Source organism: Felis catus, chromosome A1 (genome assembly GCF_018350175.1).
Source record: "Felis catus isolate Fca126 chromosome A1, F.catus_Fca126_mat1.0, whole genome shotgun sequence".
In the NCBI taxonomy this organism is placed as follows: domain Eukaryota; kingdom Metazoa; phylum Chordata; class Mammalia; order Carnivora; family Felidae; genus Felis; species Felis catus.
In genome coordinates this window covers 129,737,704-129,758,243 of record NC_058368.1, presented here as the reverse complement: position 1 = coordinate 129,758,243, position 20,540 = coordinate 129,737,704, and the positions used below count along the sequence as shown (strand labels likewise).

Genomic DNA, 20,540 nt, shown 5'->3' with positions numbered 1-20,540 from the left:
TTGGGCTCCAAGGTGAGCGTGGAGCCTGCTTGAGATTGTCTCTCTCTCCATCTGCCCCTCTCCCCTGCTTGCACTTGCTCTAAAATAAACTTTCTAAAAAGTTAATTAAAAAAAAAAAAGAAAATGAATGGGGCGCCTGGGTAGCTCAGTCGGTTAAGCGGCCGACTTCGGCTCAGGTCATGATCTCACAGTCCGTGAGTTCAAGCCCCGCGTCGGGCTCTGTGCTGACAGCTCAGAGCCTGGAGCCTGCTTCAGATTCTGTGTCTCCCTCTCTCTCTGACCCTCCCTTGTTCATGCTCTGTCTCAAAAATAAATAAACATTAAAAAAAAAAAAAAAGGAAATGGGGCGCCTGGGTGGCGCAGTCGGTTAAGCGTCCGACTTCAGCCAGGTCACGATCTCGCGGTCCGTGAGTTCGAGCCCCGCGTCAGGCTCTGGGCTGATGGCTCAGAGCCTGGAGCCTGTTTCCGATTCTGTGTCTCCCTCTCTCTCTGCCCCTCCCCCGTTCATGCTCTGTCTCTCTCTGTCCCAAAAATAAATAAAAAACGTTGAAAAAAAATTAAAATAAAATAAATAAATAAATAAATAAATAAATAAATAAATAAATAAATAGGAAAATGAAGAGAGAAAGAAGCACCTACAAAGATTGGGAAGTAAGAGTATAAGGGGTAGGAAGGAAACAAAAAAAATATATTTACTTTTAACTTAGTTAAGGAATGGGTCTTAATGAAACCCAAAAGAGTATGTAAGGTTAAAAGCAATGAATTGTTCTTAATAAAAGTGTACCCTCCTCAAAAAAAGGTATACCCCAAAAATCAAACCAAGAAAATACTCATATTTAGGGTCATGTTGTAACCAACTCTCAGTATCAGCTTTGGGTGGCAGGGAGTGGAAAATGTAAAAATTCAACCCATACATTACCCCGAAAAACAATTTCAAACAACAATTTTATAAAAAATAAAGATCACTGAACCTAGACAAGCCCCCAAATCCATCAATTATGCCAACGGACTCCTAGCAAGTTGCTATAATCTCTTGTATTTTCCTGACAATATAGCTGCTCATCTAATAAGAAACATTCTTTCAAATGAAGTACATGCTCTTGTCTAAAATTCTGAAAGTCATGAGAACAAGGACGGCTGAAACTCATGCAATGGCAAAGAGTCTGGCAAAAGCCAAAATTTCGTTTTCAAAAAAAAAAATCATAAAACCACCGAGCACCTGCACTGAGTGCAACAGCGATTTAACGGTTGGCTATAACTGACACAGTAGTCTTTACTAGGGAGAAGTCCTATTTCTATTCCCTCAAAGGCATCAGATGAAGGAACACAAATGGTCATGCAGCAGATGCTAGATGGATTAATAAAAAACACCTGAAGGCAATCTACACCACAGAAAAATGAAAGCATTTTTAAATTAATGACTTCCAATGCCTGGAACATCCATAGTACACAAAGAACTCTTACAGAATTAGTGTAGAGGACTTTAGAGGCAGACGACCTATGCTCTAATCTCCTATTTGCTACTTACTTTATGTATGACCTTACTCCTTTTTTTATGTTTATTTATTTTGGGAGACAGTGAGAGAGTGAAAGAGTAAGAGAGTTAAGAGAGAGAGAGAGAGACTGCAAGCATACGTGCTAGCATGTGCGCACGCACGAGCGAGGGAGGGGCAGAGAGAAGGAGAGACAGAATCCCAAGCAGGCTCCACACCATCAGCGCAGAGCCTGATGTGGGACTCAAACTCACTAAGTGCAAGATCATGACCTGAGCCGAGATTGAGTCAGACACTTAACCAACTGAGCCACCCGGGCATCCCTATGTATGACCCTAGACAAGTTCATTTCCTTAATGTAAAAATATCAGCACGTTTTGACCAACAGCAGTATTTTATCAGAGTTGTCTGTGATTAAATTCTTAAAACTTAACCTCACTAACTAGGGCCTCTAATTTGCTCTCCATTCCTAAAACTCATGTGTAGGTAAGTCACTATATCCGTTTCTCTTTAATCCATAGTAAACTAAAATAATAACCCTTCCCCCCTCAAAAGTTTAATACTGTTTGCACTCCAACTCACTTTCCATGAGACATTAGACCTCATGTATTTATCCTACAAGAGGAATTCCCTATTTTATAAATAGAACAGTGTTTAAATTATTTTAAGTTCAACCCTGGCTCCCCTCAAGAATGAAGCTCTAGCTCTAGACACACTGCTTGGACATTTGTCACAGCATATGAACTTAAACTCACAATGTCCATGGGTCAAGCATATCTGAATTCCCCCACTGCACTACAGCTCATTTTAAAAATTGTGTTAGCAAACCATCAATCTCTCACATTGGCCAACAGATGAAGTGTAACAAAAATAAAAAGCAAAAGTTAACCTTAAATGCAACCCTAAAGGATTGACCCTCATTCTTAACCTTTTTTAGAGCAGTTTTAGGGTGATAGCAAAATTGAGCAGAAAGGTACAGATTCTCCATGTACCCCTGTTCCCACATACCCACACCCTCCCAAATCATCAACAGCCCACACTGGGTACACTTGTTACAATGGATGAACCTACACCGACACATCAATAATACTCAAAGTTCGTAATTTTATATTAGGGTTTGTTCTTGGGTGTCATGTGTTCTGTGGGTTTTGACCAATGTATAACATGTATCTACCATTATAGTATCACAGAGAATGATTCCACTGCCCTAAAAATCCAATAGGCCCTATTTATCCCTCAGTTATTTCTCTTTAAGTCCTAAACTGCAACAGCAGTTAAGAGATTTTTTTTTTCATGTTTATTTTATTTGAGGGAGGGAGGGACAGAGTGAATGAGAGGGGGAGGGACAAAGAGAGAGGGAACAGAGGATCCGAAGCAGGCTCCATGCTGACAGCAGAGAGCCCCATGTGGGGCTTGAAATCACAAACCCTGAGATCATGACCTGATTCTAAGTGAGACGCTCAACTGACTGAGCCACCCAAGCACCCCGCAGTTAAGAGATTCTAAATGCTGAAATGACATTCAGAATATCGAGGATGAAAAGTAAGGCAAAAGCCAGAGCAGAAAAAAATAGGGCAAAAATAAGAGCAAAGGAAAAGTAAAGGAGAGCAGCTGCCTTTCGAGAATCAAAACCCTTCATCCATTAAAGAGCCGAAGCCAGATCCTTTAAGTGTTGTTTTTCCTTCCCATTCCCTTCCAGGAATTCTAAGAGGGTTTTGACTAATATACTATAACTGAGTCTTCTTAAGTAGGCAAAGCAGTTAGTTATAGCTTAAGTAAATTCCTGCTCTACATATAAACATTTATTGGAAGTGACTCATACCTTAGACTCATTTTAAAGATACTAGCTGCAAAAACTATAAACAGCCTGATTTGGATGCTCTCTTTGATATTAAATTGTACACAGGCTCCACAGTCCTCTACAAAATATTCATGAATAGGATTAGCTTGATTAAACAGAACTGAAGAGATTTTATAACCTACACTCAGACTTTCCAAATGTTAAGTCCATTCCTTTCAACACATATGTTCTTTACTCAGCACAAGTGATATACCACCATATAACATCAATTCTTTTTGCAGGCTGCTAGATTTCATCTGTTCCTTAATCATTGCTCACCCTCCTAGAATGATGCAATCTTATCCTCGCTAGCTCTCATTTTCAGTATTACTCTACCTCTAATCTATCACTAATCACAAGCTAACTCCTATTACGGCTCTTAGGAGATTAAGTCCTACCGTAGTTTCCAAGTGTCCTAGAAATTAATTCCAAGAAGCATTACCTTACCTTTGTTTCCAAGTCTTTAATAAAGTGCCCCAGATTACTTGTCCTTCCTTATTTTCCTCATCTATCACCCTCCCTTCTGCCTGTTTTAAATGCCTTTACCTCACAGCCCTCCATCCACTTCCAGCTCAGGAACTTCTCACATGCTGCACATTACATGCCTGGAAAGCCTCCTTCTCCCCATGGCAATCTACTGGTCATCTTCTTCCCACCATTTAAACTTCACTCTCCATGAAATTTTGTCAGATCATCATTAGGAAATGCTACTTTTGCTAAAATAACAGATCACAACCCTGGGTGCACACTGAAATCACCTGTATGTGTGAAGTTAAGTTTCATCAACGTATGAGGTGTTTTAAAATAAAATACTGATTCTCAGGCTCCATATCAAACCAATTAAAACAGAATCTCTATGCAAAGGGCCAGGATAATGGTGTTGATGGTTGGGGGTTTGTTTTTTATGTTTGGCTGTTTTTAATTTCAATGTCCCAAGGTGAATTCTGTGAGTAGCCAAGGTTGTGACACCACTATGCAGAGTCTACCCAGTTTAGAAACAGCTCCCACAACCACATTTATCCAATGGGTTAAATATATGTAAATCTATCACATCCCACCCCACTAAAATACCCTTACCACATTGTCCTGACCAATGTATATAGTATAAATATATGAAATTGCCCTTCATAAGCCTTAAACACTTCCCAGTAATTTATACACTCTGGGCATAGAGTTCCTCTTCAATAAAATGGGTAAAACACTAGCTGCCTTGCAGGGCTGTCATAAAAATCAACCAAGATACTGGATATTAACACATTTAGGAAAGCAACTGACTTTATAAAGGGTGCAAATGTTAAAACCCTTCAGATATCAAAAGTGACACCTGGATTCAATTTTTAAGAAACAAACAGAATTCACATGGCAGTACGGAAGATACAAGGTATGTGGATGACACTGATAGCCGCTGAATGACAGTTATAATCAAAAAGGAGTCTTTGTACAGTGTAGACACTCAGCTTATCCTGTCGTTCCTTTAAAAATTTTTATGTAAGTGAAATCTGGTTAAAATTAATAGCAAAACCAATAAAAAATCTGGAGAAGTAAGTCTCTGAAATTAAGTAAAATACACAGCTCAGGGAGGTATCTGATTCTCATAGTCCCCTGGCCACACTGTGTAGGGAGGTTACTTCCAAATTACATATAAGCACTAGCAGCTGCTCCATCAGTTTTCATGCTCTTGTTCCCTAATCTCTGTGTTTATAAGCACCCCAACCCAGAATTCCAAACTCCGTGGCTCCTCCACCAGAAATTTAAAACTGAATAAATCTTATTCCTTTAGATGTCAAAACAAAAGTAAAAAGTCATAAAGTTGAAACTCAGATGGGTATTAGAGAACAGAAAATAGGCCAGTAATGACAAATAATGCCAATTTCAATAAAGTGACAGGAGCTACCAAGACTGGTGGAACTTTATTAAGAAGAATCCTGAGGATCAATATGAACTTACCAGGAAAGCACACCATAAGGGATAATGGATATTAGTCTTGCACAGAGGAGGTGAAAGGGATAACATATATGACATCTATTTTCCACCAGACTCATAACTCAGAGTCCAAATAAAGAGCCTAAACCTAAAAAGGGAAGTGGTAATAATGTACACACAGAACAGCATACTTCTATCAGTCCTAATCACACCATACATCAATCATTTATTTACTGTTTTTGAAGGCAGGAACTGTGTATTTTTTGTATCTCCAACACCTATCAGAATACCTGATACATAATGAGCTATTAATAAAAATGTATTTGATAAATCAGTAGGAAAAAACTATGAGACACACTGTTTTATGATATGACATAATCACTCACAGTCTATATACTGAAACATTCTCACACTCTAGTAAATGCCCACCTGAACTACAAGCTTGGTTGTAGCGGATAATGAGAAAAACAAGTAGCACCAAACTGAGAGAGCCCAAGGACTAGATTTATAAGCACAACTTTAAAAAGGGACACCTCCCCACTCATTTTACTCCCAGTTACAAAAAGTTAACCTAAGGTTAACCAACAATGAAACGATATTGTATTTTGAGGAGGTTTTGTTTTTGTTTTGTTTTTTTTTAATGTGTATTTTTGAGAGACACACAGAGACTGAGAGCGAAGCGGGGAGGGACAGAGCGGGAGACACAAAATCTGAAGCAGGCTCCAGGCTCAGAGCTGTCAGCACAGAACTAGATGCAGGCCTCAAACCCACAAACCATGAGATCATGACCTGAGCCAAAGTTGGACGTTTAACTGACTGAGCCACCAGGCACCCCTGGAGGAGGTTTTTAAAGACAAATCCCAATGACCATGAACTTGAATTTATTTAACTCTCCATATAAGTACATGGCACAGTAGCCACTGCATGTAATCAAGAGCTTGATTGTTTAACATGGTGAGGTTCTAACTTCTATTTTCACTTAGGCACTATAATACCATTTTTATTACTTTAATCAAAAGAGGTAGTATGTGATAGGAGGGTAACCTATAACCTATATTTACTCCACAGCTGGACCAGAAGAGTGAAAATTAATTGTACTCAAGGCTTAAGAATTGTACCTATTCTTAAACTCAGAATAATGATCTCAAAACAAACTCCTTAAAAGATTATTTTAGGTTACAGGGCAGAGGTGTTAAAAGCAAAATAGATGGCTGAATCCAAGAATTAAGCTTTGCAAAAGATTAACGTAATATAGGGGTGTCTGGGTGGCTCAGTCGATTGGGCATCTGACTTCGACTCAGGTTATGATCTCACAGTTTGTGGGTTTGAGCCCCTCATCAGGCTCTGTGCTGACAGCTGGGAGTCTGTGTCTCCCTCTCTCTCTGTTCCTCCCCAACTTGTCCTCTTTCTCTCTCTCAAAAGTAAGTAAGCATTAAAAAATATTAAAAAAACAAAGTAACTTAATATTAATGACAAGTACACTTGTGCCTAGGAAGAATGGGTCTGGATGATATCTCAAGGAACCCCACTCTGGATTTTCCACTCATGCCTCCTTCCCTATTGAAACAAGACAAATGCTTAACTGACTCTTTGCTATTTTCTAGACTTTAAAAAAATTATAACATATAAAACAAGTTGACACATAAGTTTTCCCCGGGGTCCCAAAATTTTTGTCATAAGAATCAAGTGACTAAGCAATGAACCTGGGATTCTGTAGTAATTCTGGAAGCAACAAGTGACTAACTACTGAAAGGGATTTTAAAGCCTTAGAGTGATGAATTTTCATCCTTATACTCAATAAAATATCAGAATTCAATCTGATCTCACCAATTCAGAAACTTTAATTCAATGTAAGTTTTCTGAGCCTCTCTGGTAATAGTAGAAAAAAATTTACTTACTACAGGGGCTTTTAACATCTCAAAAAAAAAAAAAAAAAAAACCCCACCAAAGTACAAAGTATACAACTTCCTACCATTATCCAAAAACATCTGTCCCACTAAAAAGAAAAGCAGGAGTGAAAGAACCAAGGGTTTGGTTCAGGCTATGTCCCTAATCAATTAACATGTGATCTTGGCCAAAAAAAAAACAAAAAAACAAAAAAACCCAACCTTAGATTCTATGCCTATAAAATGATAAATCTACCAGCTTCCACACTGCTTATTACATCATAGGGTTTCTAGTGAAGATCCAATTAGACAACCTGTTTGGAAAACTATGAAGGCCTAACAGACACATATATGGAACCATTATTATGCTAATTACCATGTAAAAGGAAACTATTAATCCGCAAATTCCCCCATTCCACCCACTCCACAGAGCCACAAAATTGTACCTAAAGAACAACCATATTGCTGTGTTGTTCATCTTTATTACCTACCTTCACACAGTCCATTCTCCAAAAGTCTATATAATGACATGTAAAGATGAACCAGCAGAAGAATAAATGTGGCAAAGTAGGTAACAAGAATTAGGCCATTTAAAATCTTTCCTAAATAAAGAGTGCCTGCCCTAAACTCCATGATTCCCAACAAATCCTCTGAAATCTTTAATTTCATGATTTCAGATGCTTAATTAAAGCATTCTTTTCCTTAACATTTAATTAAGACACAGGAATATTTTTCATCTTTGTGACTTTCTATTTACTATACCATCATCACTTTTTACCAGATCATTCCAACTGGGCTTAACACTGCTCCCTAGTGCTTTTCCTATGACTGAGAAGCAATTTCCGACATACCCTTATTGGGCTGCAGAAAGCTGTGTATGGTTCCTAAATAACTGAATTCTCCCTTAACTGTCACAGTTCTCAGTTCTTGACAGATAGTCTGGTTTCTATGCTATGCAAGACAGGTTCCTGGCTGCCACTATAAGTTGTATGAATATAGCTAGACAAGTCACTTGTGGTGACTTGGGACTCTGCTTCCATATTTATAAAAGTGATAACTACATTAACTTTAAGGATCTTTCAGGTTGATCTTTCTCTTCAGATCAAATACATCAATGCTGTGACTAAGGGACCCCCAGAGAACAATCCCTTCATAGTTGCAGCTTCCAAATATTCAAAACATTTCTCGTTTCTGCCCTAGTCCTCAAAGGATAATCACAGCTACTGTCAAAGAGATAAGAGATATTTTAACAGCACAATTAAAACCTACAGTTTTAGAGTCACTGGATTCTAGAAAGGAATCGAATCAGAGGATAACTGAAAGCCACATACAAAAAAAATAGATTGCACATGAATGTCCTATTTCCAAAAATTAGTCTAATTTCTCACCAGGTTATCTCCTGTGGTGGGGATCAATCTCAGTACACCTAACTTCTGTCATTTTTAACTTAAAATACCAGAAATGTCAAATTAGCTTTAGTACATCACTCAATTGCAGTCAATTCCGGGGATGTTGAATTAAGAGGCCTGAACAGGGTTGGGGGAGGGGAGCAGAATAGGGATGTGGTAGCAAAGGAAGAGCCTCGATGGAAGGGTTTCACTTCCAGGTAAGATTTCACCCAAATAGTTAACTTATATAATGTTTGAAAACCAGAAATCCAGTAACGAATGATCCACTCAAAAACTATATGCAAGAACCTTTGCTAGGCACATCGAGGAGATCCACAGATAAATTCAGGGAATTGAAGAGACTATTAGTAAGTATTCTAATCCAGTAACACCTGACTTTGCTTGACATGGATGTGAGTAGCCTGCCATCCCTCAACTGGATTCTCTACAGCACCTGGTCTCCAGTGTAGTCTGAAAACACAGTATTAGAAGAAATATATCCAAACATTAATACTTAGGAAATATGCTGCCTCATGAGTGATACAGAATGACTTAGGAATTCAGAGGCTGACTATCCAGGGACTAACTCCCCATCTGGCTTTAGCAATCAGTGAAGACTTACTGGGATTAGTTTTGAGCAGGGTCTTGAAAGATAAGAATGAATCTGTTTTAGTTTACCTGTTGGCCCTCAGAATATATGTTTTATTTATATATGAGCATCACTTATTGGAGAAGCATGCTCTGAAATAAGGGCAAGGATCACCATCAGGAAGCATGCAGAACATCAAGTTACCAGTTAACTGCAGTCTGCAACAGCCCTTCTTCACTCATGTGATTTCCATGGTCTCAGGCATTACATTAGTGCTCATCCAACTACAAAGTTTATTTTTGTTACAATAACCACTAGTGTTTTACAGAGATGTGCTATAGAAGTGGGAGGAAACAAAACAGCTTCTTTAAAGTGAAAAAGGAAAACATACAGGGAGTCTCCCAGATATGCCTTCTGTGAAATACCACCATCCAAGGCAAATGGCTATTCCCTTCCAGTTGTCTAATTTTACCTTCCTCCAATTCCATCTTGCATCTGATGAGCATAAATGACTATAGGTTGGGATAATACACATTGCGATGATTTCCGTTATGACCTCATGGGGAAACTGCTTTGAAATGTGACTTTAGATTATTAACACTTACATAAACACAAAGCTCTTATACATGTCTGGGTTTCAGGTAAATGCAAAAGGTAAATGTTGAAAGATTAGTAAATGTCTCTATCCTCGAACCCTACAAGAACCAAAATTGTTTCCAGTCAAACTTTTAAACAAAAAAATTTTTACAAATAAAAATACAAAGCTTTGGAATGCCATATGACCCTTTTTAAATATATATTTTGCAGTAACACCTACAATCACAAAGGCTTAGAATGTAAAGAACTTTACACATTTTATTGCACCCTCCAATTTTAAATAATATGCAAATCCTACTTTTGTTGTAATACAGTGCACCCTCATTCATTCTAAAAAAGAAACGACAGTAACAGCACTGTTAAAGGACAGTTATTTGAAAAGAAAATACAAAGAAAGCCCAACCCAAATAAAGGACACATCGCCTTCCCACTAGTGTTACTGGTAACTTCCAAAGCTCTAAGCGGTGTAATTTACCTTTTCACGTACAGGGTAATGATGCTTCTGGTTGTTAAGGCAAATTATCTCAAGTACGAGGGGAAAAAAACCCATTAGCTATATAGGGCCTACCAATATATCACACAAAGTAACAGCAAAGTCAGCCTAGCTTCACATAACTTGGTCAAACTTGCTAGAAACCAAGAGGGGGTGAATGTGAGAGCAACCTTACTACTGGCTAGACTAGAGAATAATAAGCCATAAAAAAAGGTTTATGAGCAAAAGGGAAATAGAGTCAAGAACACCACACATCTCCATTACACATCTCTAGCTCCTTTCAATATTCGCACTGAAAGAAAATTCTACTTCTCTCTCCATGCGTGTTTTTCTCCTTTACAATATAAATTATTTCCAAGCCTGGCTGGCACCTCAATCCACACCCCAAGCCAATGACATAAAACATTTTTTCCAATTAGAACCTATAGAGAGATACATAAGCCCAAGGATTTTTTTTTTCTTTTGAATTAGGCATGTATGTTCACCTCATCTAACACTTTCCTCTTGGCTACCTCTCTAGAGAGTGTGAAAATAACAACATCCGGTGGCCCACCCCCACCCTCTCAGTAATGCATCGCAGAGCTTAGGCTCATCCCTCTCCTTCCCTTTCAGTCTCATCACCTCTGAGAAGCTCATCGAACACCAACCACTTCCCACTGCTTCCCCCCCCCCCCCCACATATTCATGGCCGAGCACGACGTTCTCGGCATCCTTCTTCCAAGGAAAGGACTAGCAAAAAAATGAACGGCATGCCCGAGAAGCGAAAGCCGAAGAAGCCTGGCCAGCTTCGGGGGCTGGCCTTTCCCCACCGGCCTCGGACCGGTAGTCGGTTCTCTAAATCCTGAAACCAATGGTCTCCACGCTCTCCCCACCCCCAACCCCCTCAGAGATACTGCCGGAAAATGAAAAGGGCTGGGTGAAATGCGAGGCTGGGTCCTCCCTACAGAAGCCCGTTGGCCCCGGCCCCCCGGGCTGGAGTCCCCGGGGAGGATGGAGATCGCGCGAAGAGCGCCGCACCCCCCCCCCCCCCACCGCCAGTCCCGGGACCCTCCGCCTCACCCGCTCGAACCCCACAGATGGGCCCGCGACACCCAGGCCCTTTGCCGGCAACCCCTCCCCGCCCCCCGCACTGCAGCGGCACCCGGGGCGGACCCCACGCCGGCCTCACTCGCACACACGCCACACACAAAAGCGCCGCGGCCGCCGCCTTCCCGCCCCCACAGCCCGGCGGAGCAATCAATGAGGCGGCCGACCCCGCGTCCCCTCCGTGAAGGCTCGAATGCGGGGCCCGACCGGCAGGGGTGGCGGCGAGGCTCACCATCGCTCCGCTTGATCTCCACGTAAATCCCGATCTGTATCTTGCCGAAGTTGGCCGTTGCCATCACCTCATCTGGAGCAGCGGCGGCGGGCCGAGGGAGGGGGACGGGAGGGCGGAAAAGGCGGGGAGGGGGCGGGGTAGGTGTGGGAGGGGGAGCGGTTGCCCGCGGCCGCGCCGGCCCGGGCGACAGCGTGAACGCGAGACGGGGCCGCGAGGAGCAGCGGCGGGGAAGCAGGCGGAGGCCCCGGGCCTGCAGGCCGGCGGGAGGACGCGCACGCCGGGGCGTCGGGGTGAAGCGAGGGCCGGGGCCGTCAGGCGGCGCGGGGGAGAGTGGGAGGGCCCGCGCCGCCCGCCCAGGAGCCGACGCTGGGGAGGCGGGGCGCCGCGCGCCTGCGCAGAGCACGCCTCCCGCGTCTCTTCCTCCTTGGCCAGCCTTTCCCTGCTGCCTCCAGGCACCCCCAGCGCAGCTTCGCTGCCGGGTGGGAGGGCGTCGGCCTTGGCTTGGCTGGCCCTGGAAGCGGAGCGCGCGCGGCGCGGTCTCCGAAGAGCCAGGATCGAGTTTGATTTCGGCGCGCGGCCTGGAAGAGGCGGGAACCCGTGTGCTAGTGCCTTCCTGTCTCTCTGGCTTCCATGACTTGGCCCCGTGGCCGGAATGAATTAAGGGCCCTGTGGTTTCTGGGCTTTCTGAGTGTATTGTAGGGCTGAGGGATGTGAATTTAGGGACCGGCCATTGACAGCACGGGCGTAAGTGTATCATCTGAGTGTCATCTGTATGGCCACGTAGAGGTGGCTTGCCCAAGTAAGGGTTCCCATCTAGTTATGGTAAAGGGGAAGAAAAACCTTTGCGGTGTCACCCACCCTAAATCAGAATGTAGATCCGCTTCTTCATGGCCTTGCCTTATAAGCTAGCTTATCGCTGTTCAAAAATAAACCCAGCCGTCTTGACTATTCCCCTTATGGTGCATCTGAAGCAGGTGTCCAGTCTCTGCTGTGGGTAGGATTCAAGACTTTATTGCTCTGGCCAATAAAGCCAATAACTATAATTCAAGGACAGAGGGCAGACACAGAAGGTTGACTAAGGAATGTGCCTTTTCTGCAGAGTCACTTGACTAGTCTGACCACATCAACATGTGAAGAGAAAGACTCCCCACCCTGGGAGAGCACGAAGGCTATGTGGACCTGGGATAAAGAAATTGTTTGCGGCACCGCGTACAAACCTCCAACCTGTGACTTTAGCGTCTAGTGTTGGGACGTGTTATGGAGGAAAACACACTTGCCTTACTTTCTCAAGTCATTGTTAATCTCTCTGTAATAATAACAAAATATACAGTTTAAAACTTTTTTAACTGGAAGCTGAATATGTATGTTAAGTGCCTATGTGCATATATGCACATACCTAGAATTTTCAACCAATGTAAATAATCAGGTTAAATAGACCCTAAAGTTTCTTAAATTCATTTTAAAGTAGGAGTAATTTCTACGAAAAAATAACAATACTGGGTAGACAACTTAGAAAATAAAATCTGCTTTAACATTCCAAAAATGGCATTACTGTATATCTCACTTCAAGACCTCTGTTTCAAAATAAGCTGGCCAAATCAAGATTTGGTTGTTTTTTGTTCTTTGTTTTAAATAATCTTAAGAGTGGTATCTGAACTCTTTGGGTTCTGTCTAGTAGAACTCATTCTCTGATGTCTCAATGACTGAGGTGTAAAACACCTATTTATTTGCTTGCAAATGCTTTACAGAATGCAAAGGAATCAAGCTATCCAGCTTTTAAATTTAAAATTGCTTCATAAAATATGTTTTATCATGGTTGCTGACACATACCTTGTACCCTGTGGGTTATGTAATTAAGAAGTCTAAACCTTTAATCCATATACAAAGGTATTTTAAAAATAGGTACATCATCCTGCTCCATAAAAAAAAAAAAAATGTATGAGGCATGCCACATGTTGAATATAAAAACTTTTACTTTGTAGGTCATATCCAAAAGGCTTATGTTTTTTGGTACATCCCAGCATATGTATTTACCAAGACTTGCATCTTGGGCTTTGTGTGAAAGTAGCCTCCTAAAGAACAGTCATAAATAAATGCAACATAGCTACGTTTCCATAAACATCCTAGATCAAGAATTCTGACTCTGGCTCAGGCATAAGCAAAATATATAACCCTAATGAGAACAGTAACTGGCACATGGTAGACACTGACATTGGTTCAATAAGTTGACTTGTTAAACTGCTCTGAATCTGTTACCTCTTAGAACAACCTGGAAAAGTATTCTCTCAACTGCAGAACGTTTTCGTGACGGTCAAATAAAATCACAAAACATGACAGTGCTTTGACATTTATAAAGTACAATACAAGTTTAAAAAAACACATAGTAAGACTATCCTATAAAAAATAAACCACTACTCTACTATGATCCTCAAGTCACTAATTAGAATTTTATGTCCAGTGATATAAAATTAAACACAGTTGGCATCGGCTCTCACCTTCATCACCTCACATTTGGCAGGAGAGCATTAGCTTTATAGATCTATCTATACTCTTTTACCCACTCCAGTCCATCCTACCTTAACTGGCAGAGTAACTTGCTCAATAATCATTTCTGTCAAGTCATAACCTAACAGGAGTGGCTGCTGTTGACCTACCCGAGTTGATAAACTTTTTTTTAAAAAGTCCAGCGAAAGCAATCTCCTTATTATGCTTGGATTTCTTTTAAAAATTTCTCTGCCTTGGGGTCATTAGTACACACACCTTAAGAGATTATTCTAAGAAAGAGGCTCTTAAACTAGTGAGTCTTGAGGTGGCAGCCAGCACTCACCTTAGCCAGTTACCTGCTCCTTTGTTGGAAGAGCAGAGGCACAACTTGGCTCCAGTTTTAGCTTAGATTATCCGTACTTGATTACATCTTACTTGAAATGTCCCGTTCAATATTTGCATCTATACTCAGTTATTTCCACAGTTTGCGGATGTAGGATCAAATGGAGAAAACAGGTAGTGTTGGCAGAAACTGTCTTTGATTTTGGTGCTGTCCACTTTTGCCCAAAACTTTCTTGTAGACTTTTTGGTTGTCAGTGATTCTCATTCCCTGAATTTACACAGATTTAAATTATAATTAAACTGGTGTAACTTCACTGTAACTCATTTTAGTCCTTATGAATACATTAAAAAGCACCTGGGAGATATAAATCCCAATTTTACCTGCTCTAAAATATCATCCACTCTTTTCTTCTCCACTGGATTTCTCTCCACTGCCTGCAAACATGTTCAGGCAATTGGGGGGGGGGGGGGGCGGGAATCTTCTCTTGATCCTTCACTTCCTATTAAATTCCATTCTATTTTTCACTTTCCCTCCCCCGCCAAATTCTCAAATGAGTGCTCTAAATACCCACTGCCTTCATTCCCCATCACTCATTTATTTCCTAAGCCCTAAATCTGGATTCAATCCTCTACTGAATTGTATTTTTTTTAAGTCAACAATTACCTTCTAATTACCTCATTCAGTGGCTATTACTATCTTTATTTACCTTGAACTCTTTGAAGAATGGTCTACCTACTTTCTTCCCTACAACACCTGCGCATTCCTGCCTGTTTCTGCTCCTCTGGTAAATGACTTGCCCTTCTCTTTTCTTTCCATTTAAAGCCTTTCCATCTGGCATGGCACAGTGGAAGTCCCCTCTTCTTTATGGAGCTTTCTCTTCTCAATCTAATCTATAATGACGGTCCTATCTGGGTGATTCTCCCCTAGTCATGATCATCAGAAGGACCTGAGAAACACTTTAAACAAATACAGAGCACAAACTTTACTCTAGGGCCTTATGGTTTAAAATCTCCAGTGGGGACCTTAATGTGGCCCACTTTGTAAATCTCATCAGAAGATACTGAGGTGTAAGTGCAACTGGTTGAGATCTATTGATTATCCTGAATCCCCATAATTTAGTATTTTCTGTACATTGACCATTTAGGGACTATGTACTGAATTGATTTTATTATTTTCCTTGTTCACCTTCATTATAATTCTTGTGCTTATACTTTTTTGCTAGTGTATTGCATCGGATTAATGGTAAGCTGTTGGTGGACAGCTAATGTACAAAACCTTTTGAGGTCCATATTCAACTCAGGTCTGTATAGAAATATCACATGGGGCGCCTGGGTGGCTCAGTCGGTTGAGCGTCCGACTTTGGCTCAGGTCATGATCTCGCTGTCCGTGAGTTCAGGCCCTGCGTCGGGCTCTGTGCTGAGTGCTCAGAGCCTGGAGCCTGTTTCGGATTCTGTGTCTCCCTCTCTCTCTGACCCTCCCCCGTTCATGCTCTGTCTCTCTCTGTCTCAAAAATAAATGAACATTAAAAAAATAAAATAAAAAAAAGAAATATCACATAATATGGTGTCATATTCAATTATTGTCTACATTGAGATATTCCTAATCTTTATACTTATTATTGTAATTTTTGCTTTAATTTCAATTTACATGACTAATCCCTCTCAAAGGAAGTATCGTGGCTTTCCCTTATACCAGATTTTCAGTAATTTGCTAAGTATGAACTCAGAAATAACAGGGAGTCTTTTCACCATTTGTAGTAAAGTTAAAAGTTTTTTATATTAATAAAAATCAATGCAGGAACTTAATAAAGTCTTATATATCACAGAGCATTGGTGATATAAACCAAAATGATTAATGGTGTGCTACTCATCCTCATTACATAGTTTAAAAAACTATGAGCAGTGTTAGTTTTCTCAGTGTATTCAGTCCAAATCAAGCACAACTGGAAAAAATGGATTTCACTGAAATATTCCTTGTTGTTAAAAAAGAACACTTGACTTTTTTTTTCATAATGCTTTAAGCAAATTTATAGAAGGCAAAGTTTCCAATAAATATTAAGCCCCAAAACATGTCTTATTTTCCTAACCTTTGTTAATATACATACTTACTTTTGATGGCTGTTTGAATTTCTTGTTTAAATTGAAAATGTATGTTGTATACCATCAGTGGAGCATAGCTAGGACAGAGTGAATATATTTTCCAACTGTGGAAATACATTAAAGACATCTTTACATCATATTTCTTTAATGTTTATTTCTGAGAGAGAGTGAGAGAGAACAAGAAGGGGAGGACAGAGACAGAGAAAGACACAGAATCTGAAGCAGGCTCCAGGCTCTGAGCTGAGCCAGACTCCAGGCTTGAACCCACGAACTGTGAGATCATAACCTGATCCAAAGTTGGACACTTAACCGAATGAGCCATCCAGGCACCCCTACATTGTCGATTTAATTTTCTGTTAAGAGATTTTTTTTGGTTTGATTCATTTGTTAGGACTATTTCAGTGTGTTTTATAATGTATAAACACTTGTAATTTTTAATAGCTACATAATATTTCATATATTTCTAAATCATTTTCTGCTTATACATTTATTGTATTGTTGGGCTGTCTTCAGTATTTTACCGATATAAAATTCTCAATGTGAACATCCGTGTAAAACTTTTTCATTGTGGGCAAATTCCTCTAAATGAAAATATCAGGTACAAAAGTGATTACTTAAAATGCAAAACAGACAATATCATCAACTTCCTAGAATAAAATCTAAATTCTTTTTTTTTTTTTCATTTTAGAGAGTGAATGAGGGAAAGGGGCAGAGGGAGGGAGAGAGAGAGAGAGAGAGAAAGAGAATCTCAAGCAGGCTCCACATTCGACACAGAGCCCAATGCAGGGCTCGATCCCATGACCCCAGGATCATAACCTGACCCAAAATCAAGAGTTGGATGCCCAAACAAGTGAGCCACCCAGGTGCCCCTAGAATAAAATCTGAATTCTTTACAGAGCTGTACATGATCTAGCTCCGGCTATGTCTCCAACCTTATCTAGTACTATTCTCTAGCTCACTCTGTTCCAGCCTCACTGGGTTTCTATTTATCACTTAAAAATATCAAGTTCTTACCCAGATCAAAATTGAGGCTTTTACTCAACTTTTCATTTGACTGGTTCTTCTAATCTTTCGGCTCTCAGTCACAAATCACCTCCTGAAAAAAAGTCTTCTTAACCTTACCCTACCCCAACCTTACTGTCATATCACCCTATTTCTTACCACAACCTGCAATTACCTTGCTCCATTATTTATTTTTTGTCTGTCCCCTCCCCCACTCTAAAGTAAGCTCCTTGGAGGTAGGAACCTTATCTAATATTCTTCAGTATGTTTTTGGCACATAGAGCAGTACCTAAAACACAGATGTTCAACAACTATTTGTTGAATAAACGAAGGGAAAATTTGATAACTGCATTATATATCGTCAAATGTATAGCCTTTGATTTGATAGTCTTTTCTCCTCATGAATGATCTAAGTTGATATTTCCTCATGGATATAACCCAGAAAATCAATATGTAATATGTCATTCTTCTAAACCTAAGAAATCTCTAGTAGATATAGATTATCACATATATAATAAGTGCTCATAAAATTGTTTTTAATACAAAAGAGTATAAAGTAAAATGAGAAGGAAAGCCCCCCTTCCCTCCAAGTTCCTTGGCCTGGGAGGAGCCCCTGTTAATACCATAATAATCTATTAATCCTCAAATCGTATCAGGCACAAAATTCATGTGGTTGATTGTTAGGCAGAGTCTAGGGTCCTATCACCAGAGACTGTGATTTTGTAGATCTAGTATAGTAGATGAGTAGTACATCTAATATGATCTAGTAGATAGTAGATATAAAAGACATCAAGAATAGAAACTGGTTACATATGAAACATGGATCATAAAGGACAGTGGTATGTGCACTTTTCTGATTCTTAAGAAGGGAGGACACTGTCGGGGCACCTGGGTGGCTCAGTCAGTTAAGTGCCCGACTCTTGATTTCGGTTCAGGTCGTGATTTCACTGTTCATGGGAATGAGCCCCCCGCCCCCCGCCCCATTGGGCTCTCCACTCATGGCCTGGAGCCCACTTGGAATTCTCCCTCTCTCCTCCTGCCCCTCTCCTGCTCTCTCTCCCTCTCAAAATAAATAAATAAACATTAAAAAATGTTTATAAAAAGAATGGAGGACAATGTGATTACCAGATGTCGGAATGTTTCTGGTGTACAATTGCAGAAAGTAAAAAGTAGTCTCTACAAAAATGTAGTTTGGGAAACAATAGCCAGGCAAAATGGAAGTCAAAGAATAAAAAGATAACTGATAATTTAGAGAAATATATTAAAGAATACAGCCTCAGAAGACAAGATTTTGTTGGAATTATTATTCATGTTTACTCACTAATGACATTTACATAACCTTTACTAACTCTTAAGGCAAATGGTGAAAAAGCAGGAACTTGCCCGGGAGAAGAAAGCCCCCGGAAAATACAGAAATAAATCCTCAGGCTGACTCCATGAGTGTTCAGTTGATCTAGTTCATGTTTTTACTGTAGTGCTGACTTCAAAGGAAACTCCCTGAAACTTCACAAATACTGACTTCTTTCAGAAGCTGGTAATATGAAGCAAAACAAAGTTTCCAACAACTCAGTTGTGATGAATTGTACTTGAGAACAGACAGTTCCTGTTAGAAGTAACCGTACCCTATCATGTAACCCAGCAAGCTGTCCTGGATCACCACACTTGAGAATTTCAGGTTTGTGTTTTCTAAGTTTTCTATTCTAAGGAAAGTCACTCTTTACAATGGCCATCTCTTTGGAACAGAAATCACAGGCCTTACCTGTGAAATAGGTATCATAATATTCAGAGGTGTGTGTGTGTGTGTGTGTGTGTGTGTGTGTGTGTATGAATGTGTGTGTGTGTAAGAGAGAGAGAGAGAGAGAGAGAGAGAGAGAGAGAGAGACATTAATGAATATAAACTATAAAAGGAATGATTTATACTCCATAAAAATGACAACCGGAAAGCTTGGGTGGCTTAGTAGGTTGAGCTTCTGACTTTGGCTCAGGTGATTTCACCATTCATGGGTTTGTGCCCCATATCCAGCTCTGTGCTGACAGCTCAGAGCCTGGAATCTGCTTCAGATTCTGTGTCTCCCTCTCTCTCTGCCCCTCCACTTCTCGTGCTTTGTTTCTCTCTCTCTCTCTCTCAAAAATAAATAAACAGTAAAATTTTTAAAAATGTGCAAACATTTTTTTTCTTATTGGATGATATAAATATGTAATAACTAGTGAAGCTGCTGCCCAAGAACTCTCCAATCTGTTTTTGGGATTGAGAGTCCTGAAGATTGAATATCTGCAAAATTCTCTTTGAGAATTATTCACTTATTCAACAAATATTTACTGAATGTCTGCTATGTGTCAGGCATCCTTGTAGGTGTGTGGGATATATCAGTGCACAAAACTGAGATCCCTGTCCTTGTGCTACTGTTATCTTACATCCTACTAAGGGAGAGAGAGAGAAAAACATAATAATAAATAGATACATAAATAACTGAGATAGCATATTAGAGAATGGTAAGCATTGGGAAAAAGGAAACAAGTAGAGCAAGATGACAAGGATCAGGAATGTTGGTGGGCAAGATAGTCTAGGAGGGTAGGCAGGGCCAGGCTCATTGAGGTCATGAGTTTTGAACAAAAATCAGAAGGACATGAAGGAGCTCAGTTCTGTGACTGGGAGGGGGGCTGGCAAGGAGTACTGCAGCCTTAGTAGGCAGCTACACAAAGGCCTGTCTGGTTGGTATGGGGAAGAACAGGAGTGGGCAGAGGGGGTCAAGCTGTGATCCAGCCCCAATAATAGCTGTGGCCAGAGTTATCTTGAATTAGGCCAAAATGACCAGGTCTTTATATTCCCACAGTGATGTGTCACTGGATGTGGGCCACCTTGGAATGGTTGTGAACTTGAACAAGGTAGCTCTCGTCAGCTGAGGGGTTTGAGAGCAGTGGGCTGTCTACTGACATCATTCCCAGCAGCCTTTATTAAAGGAACCGCTGGGAAGTATACCTCAGCATCAATCCCAGGGTGGGGGTGGGGGGTCCTCATTCCCAAGGTCACCTGTGGTCCACAAGGGCTGCTTCAGCATGATTTCAGCATTCCGACCTCCTGGAA

General features: G+C 40.7%; 1 protein-coding gene across 4 annotated transcripts in view; it reads right to left on the bottom strand.

Annotated features, from left to right (window-relative positions):
• Nucleotides 1-11,809, bottom strand: part of KIF2A (kinesin family member 2A) — a 67,694-nt gene extending 55,885 nt beyond the window's left edge. For 2 of the 4 annotated variants that reach the window (XM_023256931.2, XM_023256941.2), the window contains exon 1: nt 11,528-11,809. In XM_023256931.2, coding sequence (XP_023112699.1) covers nt 11,528-11,591 — 64 coding nt within the window. In that variant the 5' untranslated portion in view covers nt 11,592-11,809. The remainder of the gene's footprint in view (nt 1-11,527) is intronic. The other 2 variants (XM_023256945.2, XM_023256947.2) reach the window with 1 other exon arrangement.
• Between the last annotated feature and the right edge of the window lie 8,731 nt (nt 11,810-20,540).